Source organism: Perca fluviatilis, chromosome 18 (assembly GCF_010015445.1).
Source record: "Perca fluviatilis chromosome 18, GENO_Pfluv_1.0, whole genome shotgun sequence".
NCBI lineage: Eukaryota > Metazoa > Chordata > Actinopteri > Perciformes > Percidae > Perca > Perca fluviatilis.
In genome coordinates, this window is record NC_053129.1 from 21,016,693 (window position 1) to 21,029,123 (window position 12,431).

Sequence of the window (12,431 nt, forward strand, 5' to 3'; positions counted from 1 at the left end):
AACAGTCACTATAATATTTAGATTATAAAACTGCTATTAATGGCAAGGAAGATTTTGTTGTCAACATTAAGGGGCCACTCGTTCATTCACTCTATATTTAGCATTTTCTGACCTGCGGTGTGTCCGTGGTCTCCAGCCTCCTCTCCAACCCCTCCAGGTCTGAGCTGACCTCTCTGAGGAGCAGCCTCAGCCTGTTCAAGATCACATGCACCTTCTCCTGGGCCTCCAGACACGCGCTGCCCTGAGCCTGGATCCGCTCCGAGGCCTGCGACTGCAGCAGCAGAGTCTGAGGTTTAGTGTTAACAAGCAGCTGAGCCGACAGCTCCTGAAGAGACGACACCTTCTGCTGCGAGTCCAGAAGCTCACGCTTGATTTGCTGCAAGAAAATAAAAGAGACAGAGGAGTCAGCAATATAATGTGTACAACATATTTGTCTTTGAACTGTGTAGTATTTTTCTCTTGATCTTAAAATGGCTAGTCTTTGTGGTATTTTAAAAATAAACACCTTGAATTTCATGCTTTAACATGACATAACATTCATCATTTTTAAGATTATTTGTATATTATCAGAGATATTTTTTTTATGTTTATCTTTGTTCTAGTTGTTTCTAATCCTGTAAAGTTAATAGCGTGTAAACATTTGTTATCTTTAGAGCAGACTTAAACTGTTTTACAGAACACAGAGGACCACTAAACGAAAAAGAAAAGAACCAAATCTAATATGATTGCTGTTGTTAGAGCTGGCTTAGAACATAATCATATGGCTATACTTTAGGTAACGGGGTGAAAACAGTACGAAAAACACAATTTCACTTTACTCTCAAAACCCCTTTGGTACCTAAACCCCACTTTAGGAACTACTGAGTTGAATTATCCACTTACTTAATGGTGATTATTATAAAAGCCATAACAGAGGAGATGCAGAGATAAAAAACACAAGTCTGCTGTACACAAACTTCGTATTAGAGAGACATACCGTCAGTGTTTTGTGATGAGCTCTTAATGTATCACGATCCAGTTTGGGAGGGATGGGCACCACCTCGTTCCTCCTGCGGTCGATGTTCTCCAGCCACAGCAGCAGACCGTGGCTCATCTCATGGAACTCCTGAAAGGAAAGATGGCATGATTAATAGTGATTGCAGAGTATAAGCAGGGATCCTGAAGTTAAATTTAATACCTTTTAAGGCATTTTTTAAGACCCTTTCCATACAGTTAAAGACCTCATCGCAACTTCGAGTTCTAACCAGTCATAGTATAGAATGTCATGAAAGGTCATAAAAAAGGTGTTGTATAGTATGCCATAAAAAGTCATAGTATAGTATGTCATAAAAAAGTCATGAAAAATTCATAGTGTAGCATGTCGAAAACGTCATAAAAAGTAATAGAATAGTATGTCATAAAAAAGGTGTGGAATAGTATGCCATAAAAAGTAATAGTATAGTATGTCGTAAAAGTCATAAAAAAGTCATAGTATAGTATGTAAAAAAAAGTCATGAAAAGTAATAGAATAGTATGTCATAAACATTTTTATGGTATAGTATGTCATAAAAAAGTCAAAAAGTAAAAGTAAAAAAAAAGTATAGTATGTCGTGAAGGTCATAAAACGTCATAGTATACTATGTCGTAAAAGTCATAAAAAGTCATAGTATAGTATGTAAAAAAAGACTCAAAAAGTCATAGTATTGTATGTCATAAAAATGTCATGAAAAGTCATAAAAAGTCATAGTATAATATGTCATAAAAATTTCATAAAAAGTCGTTGTATAGTATCTCATGAAAAAGTCATAAAAAGTAATTGTATAGTAAGTCATAAAAATTCATAGTATAGTATGTCATAAAAAAGTCATAAAAAGTAATTGTATAGTAAGTCATAAAAAGTCATAGTATAGTATGTCATAAAAAAGTCATAAAAAGTCATACTAGTATAGTATGTCATAAAACATTCATAGTATAGTATGTCATAAAAAAGTCATAAAAAGTAATAGTATGTCATTAAAAAGTCATAGTATAGTATGACACAAAAATGTCATAAAAAGTCACAGTACAGTATGTCATAAGAAGTCATAAAAGAGTGTTCCATAAAAATAATCTCTTAATTCTCTTTTCATACAAGGAGATGAAAGACTTTTATACTTCAAGACATGGCATGTATTTAGTTTTGATGTTTGTGTACCACCTTTTAAAACTTGCTTTGCTGCAAAATTCTATAGATATTAAGCACCTGACATACAAGTTTATTTTCAATACTATGTACAAAAGAAGTTGCAACATAAAATAAGAGAGCCATGCTAAGGATGCCTATTACTTTTTATGTGTTTTTTCGTACCTGGCACTGCATCAGCGCCCTTTGTAGCTCTTCCCTCCAGTCCTCCAGGGAGGTACTGAGCCAATCCCAGCATGCATTCATCTCTTTCAGCCTGTCCCTCAACTCCCAAGCCTCCTCAGAGTCAGGCTCTGATTGGAGGAAGTCTGCACTGCTCAGATTGATGGACAAGACCTCTGACTTGTGGGCATCCACCCCCTTCAGCAGCTCCTAAAGTGAACAGTCAATTAGGAAAGTATTAAAAACAGCATCTTCATGTGGGAAATCATTTATAATGACACTGAACCATGAACTGGGCCAGACTGTAGGTGGCTACTAGATAGAGGAAGCTGAGAATACATGAGGTGCCAACAGACAAAGAGTGCAGCAGGATGAGGCTGTTTGATGTAAGCTATTAGGCTTCAGAGGGGTGTATTTATAGAATAGAGAGTGTGTGTGGAAGGGTGAGTGGAAGGTCAAAATTGTCAGCGCCCTGCATGTGAAGTAGGACATCATAAGCAAGGCCAGTGGGGTCAAATTAATGCAGACAAACTGTACTTCATGTACAGTTCCTGAAAAAATACTGTAGACACTGAAACAGATAAATGTACACAAGAAAAGGTTACAAAAACTGATGTTGCAAAACTGATGGTTCCAATTTCCAAATGCAAGAAAACCAAAATGAATCCATGACAGCTTCCTAGAAATTCGATTGCTTTGCTGCAATGAGATTTTGGCCGACAAATTAATCTACATTTTGTTTTAAACAATTACCGACTCTTGCTGCTCTGATACAGCAACTAAAACAGACACACAGTAAACAAACCTTGAGCTTCTTGATTCTCTGCTGGATGGTGTGTATGTCGGTGCTGAGATCGAGCCCTCGCAGCTGATTGAGTTCAGCCTCAGACTGACCCAACCAGGCTCTCATGGTCTGCAGGTCTGAGATCAGCTGCTGCCATTGCTGCAGGTCCTGCTTGTGCCTGTGCTTTTCACTCAGAGACTGAGCCTGGATCAGCTCCCACCGCTCGATCACACCTTGAGGAAAACAGATCAGATCAATTTAACTCACACAGTATTTACAAGAGGAGGTCATCTATCATAATATGTGTGTGGTTGTGTGTAACTGACCTGCACTCTGAGTGTCTGTGCTGGCGGGGTTGGTGAGTCCCGGCAGGTCATCCTCGTCTTCTGTCAGCTCTCCCTCTGCTCTCTTCACTGCGTCTATACTGCCTCGACACTCTCCCATCAGACGCATCTGGAGGGATGATGTTAGTGGAATTCATGTTTTGGCTTGAAATAAAAGTTTATATGTTGATCCCATGTGCACGTCAGAACGTAATGTAAGACATCAAATGTCACTACAAATGAACAGGACTCACGTAGCCCATGTATGTGGAGTCGATGTCGGGGCTGGAGCTGTTGGCGGTGGCCTCTCTCTGTTGGAGGTGGTATCGCCCTGCATCCAGAGCCTGATCCAGCTGTCTGAGACTGGCCTCCAGCTGGTCCGGCTCACCTGCACAGAGGCCCACGACAGGGTCAAGAAAACTAGCAGGGTAAAGCTTTCGATGACAAATACTTCATTAGCATGCTGTTGGTGTAGACTGATGATGTGATGGCATGCTTTAGTCTGAAATGCAAAATAAAGACAAGACGTGGCAGAAAAAAACACAGAAGTCAGGTTTTTAACATGTTAAAAACGATATTAGCTGTGAAATAAATGACCAAAAAACAACAACACACAAGTAAAAATGCAATGTTTGAGATTAGAATTTAGTGATCTGGACGTCAGCATGCAATGATGTCATCTTTGCACTTTTAAGCAAGGATGTTTCTGGATGGTGGGACATGCAGCCTAAATGATGCCTCTGTGTGGTAGAAAAATTAAAAAAGCGTGTTATAGTATATGGCATGCTCTCATTTTTCATGCTGTGGCATTCCTTATCAAACCAGGGGGGCTGCTGTTTCCTACCAGAGGATGATTTCAATGTGTTCTCAGTCAGTGTTATATAGGCCTCTGGGCTCTCTGGGATAACTACATCTGGGAAGAGAGACATACATAACACATATACTACTTACAATGTGGGCATGATTGAATGTGATACAGTATCTCACAAAAGTGAGTACACCCCTCACATTTTAGTAAATATTTCATTATATCTTTTAATGGGACAACACTGAAGAAATGACACTTTGCTACAATGTAAAGTATTACGTTTACAGCTTGTATAACAGTGTAAATGTGCTGTCCCCTCAAAATAACTCAACATACAGCCATTAATTTCTAAACCACTGGCAACAAAAGTCAGTATACCCCTATGTTAAATTCCCATAGAGGCAGGCAGATTTTTATTTTTAAAGACCAGTTATTTCATGGATCCAGGATACTATGCATCCTGATAAAGTTCCCTTGGCCTTTGGAATTAAAATAGCCCCCCACATCATCACATGCCCTTCACCAAACCTAGAGATTGGCATGGGGTACTTTCCATAAAATCATCTCTCAATGCAAATCAAACTAGCCATTAGGCTAATTGACATAAAACCATGGCAATCTCTAGGTATGGTGAAGGGTATGTGATGATGTGGGGCTATTTTAATTCCAAAGGCCAAGGGAACTTTATCAGGATGCAAACTATCCTGGATCCATGAAATAACTGGCCTTTAAAAATAAAAATCTGCCTGCCTCTATGGGAATTTAACATAGGGGTGTACTGACTTTTGTTGCCAGCGGTTTAGACATTAAAGTGATGGTTCGGAGTAATTTCACCCTAGGGTCCTTTGCACCATGACCTCGAGCCAAACACCCCCCCAGAAGCTTTTTTCACCTGGGTCGAACATTGGGAGAGTTAGCGTAGAGTAGCGTTAGCCGCTGAATAGCTTAGCGCAGAGGCTAATGGATCCGAAGTGTCTCTTAACATTACCCCACTAATAATGCCCGAAATGATACCAAAGGTCTACACTAGTATATATAGGTTATGCACTCATAAAACGATGGATTGTAAAGTTTGTAAGTACACCAGAAGGTTATGTAAATAACACTTGCCTGCTGGCTTCTGCTCTCTGCTGCTGTTGTTGCTGCTGTAAGACGAGTGCTTAGGGACATCTACAAATTACAACACCGAAAAGAGATGCAACAAAATATTTTTTAATTTAACTTATTTTTTAAAGTAAGTGCTGTAGTATAACTAGCAGGAGACAAGTAATAATTGAGGTAAGTTTGGAGACATTACCTTATTTAATCATTAAATTAATAAATATTTTTTGTTGCATCTCTTTTCGGTGTTGTAATTTGTAGATGTCCCTAAGCACTCTTACTGCCCGGTAGTAACAGCAGCAGTAGCAGCAGAGGGCAGAAGCCAGCAGGCAAGTGTTATTTACATAAACTTATTTTACATAAACTAATGTTAAGAAACACTTCGGATCCATTAGCCTCTGCTCTAAGCTATTCAGCTGATAACGCTACGCTACGCTAACTCTCCCAATGTTCGACCCAGGTGAAAAAAGCTTCTGGGGGGGTGTTTGGCTCGAGATCATGGTGCAAAGGACCGTAGGGTGAAATTACTCCGAACCATCACTTTAATGGCTGTATGTTGAGTTATTTTGAGGGGACAGCACATTTACACTGTTATACAAGCTGTACACTTAATACTTTACATTGTAGCAAAGTGTCATTTCTTCAGTGTTGTCCCATTAAAAGATATAATGAAATATTTACTAAAATGTGAGGGGTGTACTCACTTTTGTGAGATACTGTATCTGTGCTAATCTATAATGATTTGGCGCTGATCTGGATGTTCACCTCAGAGCTCTTTTTGTGTTTTAAATGTGTGCCATTGAGACCGTTAACTGGTGCCAGATCTAAAGAAATGACTGGACCTCATTTGCATACTTGTTGGTTGAGATTCCCCTTATTTTAAAAAGATACAATAGGTGCCTTGTTTTTAAGACAGCTTTCACAGAAAAATGTTACAATACAATACAATACAAACACATAAAAAATAATAAAATAAAATACTGGGAACACAAGTTTGTGTAATAATGTATTGCTCTATGATTTATATTTTTCTAGTGGTAGACTGAGTGTCATGTTGTTTTCCATACTTGAGGGTACAATGAATTTTTCCTCACCACTAAAACCTCTCTAACCATTATTCCTTGATCAATTAGATTAAACCTAAATCCTTTTTTCAAAACACATCAATTAACCCCATGACTGCTGTTGTTAATTTGTTAACAACTGTTAATTTCTTAATAATGACCTATAAAAGTTTCCTGAAAAAATATGTAATTTGCTTCTAAAGGAATTTCCCTGACAGAGAGGCTCAGTTTAAACCAAATAATTTATCATTCATTTACTATTGGAAACTTATATAAACATAAAATATATGTTAAAACACTCTCACTGTTTTCCTTGTAATAAGTGTTATATAGTTCTTTTCAGGAAACGTCTTATTTCAGACCTCTTTAAATTACAAAAAAACATCTAACGGTTACATCCACAAGCAATCAGCAAACATCAATTAAGCAAATCATCCATCATACAGTAGTAACGTTGGACCAACCTGACAGCACTGTGACAGCCGTCCTCAAATACTCATCCTCCTCCTCTTGCCCTCGGCTCCTTTCCCCATGGCCTCGTCCTCCAGGGCTGTCCAGACCTCTGCTCAGGTCGTAGTCGTGGTCCCACTCTAACGGGATGGAGTCCACGCTGGCAGGGGTGTCACGTCCTGAGCGGTCTGCCCTAATGAGGGCGGTTGTACCCGAGGCTTGACGGCTTGATGTCCTGGGCAAAGAGGAGTCGCCCCACTGCAGCTCAGAGAGCTCGCCACCTTCCTCCATGTCCAGCTCTCTGTCTGAACAATCAAGGTCATCATCGGCCAGCTGAGAGAGAAGGACAGGAAAATGTTAGTGGAAGAAGGAAAGCAAGATGATAGCAGGGACAGCATAATGCAAGAATGAGAGAACATGCAAAATAACACATAGAAAAATGGAGGGTCAGACAGTGTAAAGGTTATAGAATTTCAAAATATGTGTAACTAAGAAGTGTGAGAGTGCAGTTAGTGAGGTACTGTGAGGTGAGCGTGTGTGCCGCACTTACTGTTAACATGCAAATATAACATGAGTGTGTGATCTGTTCCTTACCAGCTGTCAGCGTGAAACTATGTTAGAACGTTTTTACCATGTCATCGGTGGTAAAGGAGGACAGCTGTAGTGTTTACAGATTCTCGCATATGGAGTGAACATATCTTTAGCAGAAGGTCAGGCATAGATGACATAGAGTGTTTTTGTATGCTACCTAATGTGTGTCTTCTGTGTATCTTTACTCACAGGCAGTCGTGTGAGTTTCTTGTAGTATCTGTCGACTCGTCCGAAGACCTCCTGGTAGTATCTCTGCAGCTCCTCCAGCTCTTCCTCGATGACGGCTGCGTCCAGAGGTTCACTCTTCTCAATCAGAGCTTCACCTTGTCTGAACACTAGGTCAATCTTCCCTGTGTTCAGATAGATCTCCTGCTGAAATGCCTAAGAAACACACACAGCAGATTCAGAGAACTGTATCTAACAATAATTCTGATTATCTAACAATGATACGATCATTTAAAAAGTATTTCAATTAATAATGTACCCAATAAAATGTTTAAATTACAGAAAATGTCCATCAGTTTCGCCTAGCTCAATGTGAGGCCTCAAAACAGACAAAAATCTTTGCATCTCAGTTGTGTTATGTATCATGTTGGCCTGTTGTGTCATCTACGAATTAATATTTCTGTCTTACCTTGAGCTGTTTTATCTTGGCCTGTACGTCACACTCAGAGAAGTGCTCTATGTTGGTCAGCTGGAGATCCATCTCAGTCAGCCACACCAGGATGCTGTCTCGTGCCGTCTCAAACTCCTCCCTCTGGCTGATGAAGTGCTGAATGAATAGAAGGAGATGTGTATGCTTTATTGTTTTTCTTTATCTTTCTATATTAACTTAGAAAGACATATACAACAAGTTGTTTCTCAATAAATTCAGGAAATTCATTAATTTAATAAAGTGAATGGACTGAAGTAGGAAGATATTGATATTGATGTCTAAATATACTCCGGTGATAGAGAAACAGCCGATAACGTCAAAGACTGTGCGCATCTGGTCAGAGGATGCCTGTGAAACACTAAGGGGGTGCTTTGAATGCACAGACTGGACTGTGTTCTTTGATGGAGATAATGATCCGTATAGTATTTCTGACAAAGTGACTTGTTATATTAATTATTGTGTTGAGTCTATAATTCCTTGTAAATTAATCAAAATCTTTCCCAATAACAAACCATGGGTAACCAGAGAAGTTAAGACTGCTATAAATAAAAAGAAAGCTGCTTTTTATAGTGGTGATAAAGATAGAATTAAAAATGCTCAAAGAGAACTGAAAGTAATTATCAGACAGGGTAAATTAAAGTATAAGGAAAAGGTTGAAGGAAATATGTCCTGTAGTAACACAAGAGGACTATGGAATGGTATGAAGTCTATTACTGGATATGGGTCCAGTAAACACAGTTTATGTTATTTGGGTGTACAGGCTAACGATGCCAATACTTTTTTTGCAAGGTTTGATGAATTAGACTTCTCTTCACTTCATGAGAATGTTCTTTTTAATCTTAGGCAGAGCAGCTCTGAGGACTGTAGCCCAGCTATTATTTTAAACATTGAAGAGGTTCGTCAGCAGTTAAGGCATATTAAACCAAATAAGGCAGCAGGCCCTGATGGTGTTCATCCACGTACCCTAAAAGTGTGCTGACCAGCTGTGCTCCGTTCTTCACTCACTGTTTTCTTTGTCTCTGTCTTCTGCTAAAATCCCGGTTATGTGGAAAACATCCTGTCTTGTCCCTATTCCCAAGAAAGCTAAGGTGTCCAACAGTCTTTCAAATCTGAGGCCTATAGCTCTGACCTCGCACATTATGAAGTGTTTCGAGAGGGTTGTACTAGATCATCTGACTAGGCAGGTGTCTGCCTTTCAGGATCCTTTTCAATTTGCATATAGGAAGGGTGTGGGGGTAGATGATGCACTATTATATATGGTTCACAATATTTACAGTCATCTTGAAACTACTGCCAGTTCTGTTAGGATCATGTTTTTTGATTTTTAGAGTGCTTTTAATACTATACAGCCACATATTTTAGCTAGTAAATTAATCGATTTTAAATTGCATAATACAACTATTGCATGGATTCTAGAGTACCTTTTAGCACGACCTCAGTTTGTTAGGATTGGTAATAAACATTCTGATACCATTCTAACGAATACTGGAGCACCTCAGGGTACAGTTTTATCCCCCTTTTTATTTTCACTTTATACTGCTGACTATAGGCATAGTCAGCCATCTTGCTGGGTACAAAAATTCTCGGATGACACTGCTTTAGTGGGTCTACTTAATCAGGGTGATGATCTTGCCTACAGAAGGGAGGTGCAGTCTTTTTACACCTGGTGTGAGTCAAACTTTATGAAACTGAACGTGGGAAAGACTAAAGAACTTGTTATTGATTTTAGAAAGAAAAATAGAAGGTCCTTCCAGTTACAATTAATGGTCAGTTGATCGAAATTGTACAGTCATATACATTTTTAGGTGTACATCTGGATGAGAAATTAAACTGGAAGGAGAATACGAATGTCCTAATGAAGAAGGCTCAGTCGAGATTGTTCTTTTTGAGAAAATTTAGATCATTCAACATCAGCACAAAGCTCTTAAATGTTTTTTATCAAGGGATTTTAGCTAGTGTTCTTTTTTATGCTGTACTGTGCTGGGGGGCAGTATATCTGTTGAGGACAAAAATAGGATAAATAAGCTAATCAAGAGAGCTGGTTCAGTTATTGGTCTTAACCCGGATGTACTGGAGGTTACTGTAGAGAAGAGGATTAGTTCAAAACTAAAAATTGTCCTGCTTTTTGAAGGCCATCCACTACACAATCTGTTCAAAGGACTCAGAAGCTCTTTCAGTGAGCGTTTGGTAATGCCTCTGTGCTCTAGTGAGCGCATGAGAAGGTCTTTTGTTCCCGCAGCGGTTAGATATTTTAACCAACACAGTTAACTGTTGAATATTATTCTTGTTTTTTATAGTGTTTGTTTTTTACATTTATGTATTGTGAAACTGAATTTTTCTTATAATTGTGTCTTTTTATCAGGGTCTATTAGTCTCCTAATGCAGAATTATTTATTTATTTATTTGTCTGTTGGTTGTGTATTGTGTTCGATGGCTGTATAGTTGGTGGCAAACCAGTTTCCCTATCGGGATTAATAAAGTTTTTCAATTCAATTCAATTCAATTCAATTCAATTCAATTATTGGATATTTAATATGGACATAGTTTATAAATACTACCTGTGGCCAAATGAAATAATAGAACAAGAGTTTGTTAGAACTAATTAAGAGTAAATCAGCTGTATACTGTAACTAACTCTTGCAAACTTCAGTCGTTGAACCAACAATCAAAGACAATGTTACCTTGAGCCTGCGTAGGATGGCGGCAACTCTCTTCTGCAGGTTATCCCATCGCCTGTTCCCATCATGCACCATTTCCCTGAGTCGGCAGGAGGAGTCAGTGCGGTTCTCCCGGGCCAGGCGACGGTACTGTTTGTTGATGAGCTCCAGCTGGGTCAGGCACTCCTGCACCTGACGCTGGAAGGCCTGCGACAACATTTATTTGGAAACACATACAATATTATATTTTTATTAAAACATTTTTATGTGCATGCACACAGAAAACAAACAATTAACAAAGACAGATGTCCCATATAATCTGTAAACACATTTGTTTCTGTTCTACACTGAGAAAAAAACAAAAAACAAAAACAAACTATAACCAAAAAAAAAAATGGTACACTAATTAATAAGAGGTCAATAAATGTTAAAGCTCAAAATCCTGAAATATGCAAAGTTAATCTATATTTAACTTTCCAATCAGGCACAAACAGTGCAGATCCCAATGACGCAGGCCAGACAGTCATCTAGCAGGAATGTGCACGTGGACAGTGATGGACTGTGGCAGCTGAGCAGACCAGTGCAGACGAATTTAAGGAATATGAAACACTTTATTTCCTCTACCCTGCAGTGACAGTCTCTGTCTTGAAATGTATTTTGCTTACATGGAAAAATGCAAATGTATGACAGGAAACTTTAAAAACATCAAAGCATGAACTTATAAAAACGTTATGTTTAAAACAAGACATGCATTTGGCTCTGTGTTCATTTTATGAAGTTTGCTACAAATACAGCTATGTATACAGTACATGCAAACACTGTGCAACTGCAGCTCAGTCATTTACTCCACATTCTCATAATACAAGTTAAATGTACTCACGTCAAACTTTTTAAGCTCTTCTTTAGCGACAGTATACAGAACTCCAGAGGAGTTCGGCAGAGCTGCGGTTCTTTCGGAGGTCTTCAGCCAATCCTCAAACCTGGAGTAATCATCCAGAAACCTCTGCCACAACCGCCACGTCTCTTCAATCCTGCACAGAAAAAATGTTCAGTAATGTCATGGCTTGATTTTCTTAAATATAAACATATGATTGTATGATTAGCAGTAGTATATTGTTCATTTAGGACAGTTGGCCAAATATTTCATATAAGCATCTCAATTATGTATGATTAAATGTAAAAGTGCAACTTTGATAAGTCTTTAACCATACACCATAAAAGATAGCACTGGTGCATGCATATGAATGCAGATACTGTATATACAAGACTGAATTTATCAAAGAGGCACTGACTTGAGCCTCCTCTCCATGGACATTGCACAGATGTTCCTCCAGCGTCTGTCCAGTCCTCTGGTGGCCTGCTGGATGGAGTCACACTCTGTCTCTGTGGAGCAGGCGTCACAGTCGTGGAGCAGGACTTCACACAGGTTCAACACTGACGCCACACCTGTGCTGTGTTTCTCTATGTCCCTCTGCAGCTCCTGTAAGTCAGTCATCATAAAAAATTAATTTTTGCAGCACTTAAAGGTTGTATGTGTAGCATTTAGCATTCTCTAAATGTTGTTAAATGTAGCTTGATGTCTGCTGACCCGCCTTCCTGGCTTTGTTCCATGTGTCTTTTATGCCATAAATTAAATCTACAATAGTGTACAGAAGGAACACAATCCGCCTGCTTA

The 12,431-nt window shown here is 38.9% G+C and overlaps 1 protein-coding gene across 13 annotated transcripts in view; it reads right to left on the bottom strand.

Annotated features, from left to right (window-relative positions):
- The window catches only part of syne1a (spectrin repeat containing, nuclear envelope 1a), a 142,421-nt gene that overhangs the window by 4,301 nt on the left and 125,689 nt on the right, over window positions 1-12,431 (bottom strand). For 11 of the 13 annotated variants that reach the window (XR_005636822.1, XR_005636821.1, XM_039780927.1 and 8 more), the window contains 13 exons: window positions 12,049-12,236; window positions 11,637-11,787; window positions 10,781-10,963; window positions 8,079-8,216; window positions 7,634-7,825; window positions 6,868-7,186; window positions 4,275-4,343; window positions 3,685-3,818; window positions 3,434-3,560; window positions 3,129-3,340; window positions 2,327-2,533; window positions 977-1,105; window positions 113-376 (listed from right to left, as the gene is read on the bottom strand). Coding sequence is in view for 11 of the 13 variants with exons in the window: in XM_039780927.1 (XP_039636861.1) it covers window positions 113-376; window positions 977-1,105; window positions 2,327-2,533; window positions 3,129-3,340; window positions 3,434-3,560; window positions 3,685-3,818; window positions 4,275-4,343; window positions 6,868-7,186; window positions 7,634-7,825; window positions 8,079-8,216; window positions 10,781-10,963; window positions 11,637-11,787; window positions 12,049-12,236 (2,313 nt within the window). In the remaining 2 variants the exon portion in view is untranslated. The remainder of the gene's footprint in view (window positions 1-112; window positions 377-976; window positions 1,106-2,326; window positions 2,534-3,128; window positions 3,341-3,433; window positions 3,561-3,684; window positions 3,819-4,274; window positions 4,344-6,867; window positions 7,187-7,633; window positions 7,826-8,078; window positions 8,217-10,780; window positions 10,964-11,636; window positions 11,788-12,048; window positions 12,237-12,431) is intronic. The other 2 variants (XM_039780928.1, XM_039780926.1) reach the window with 1 other exon arrangement.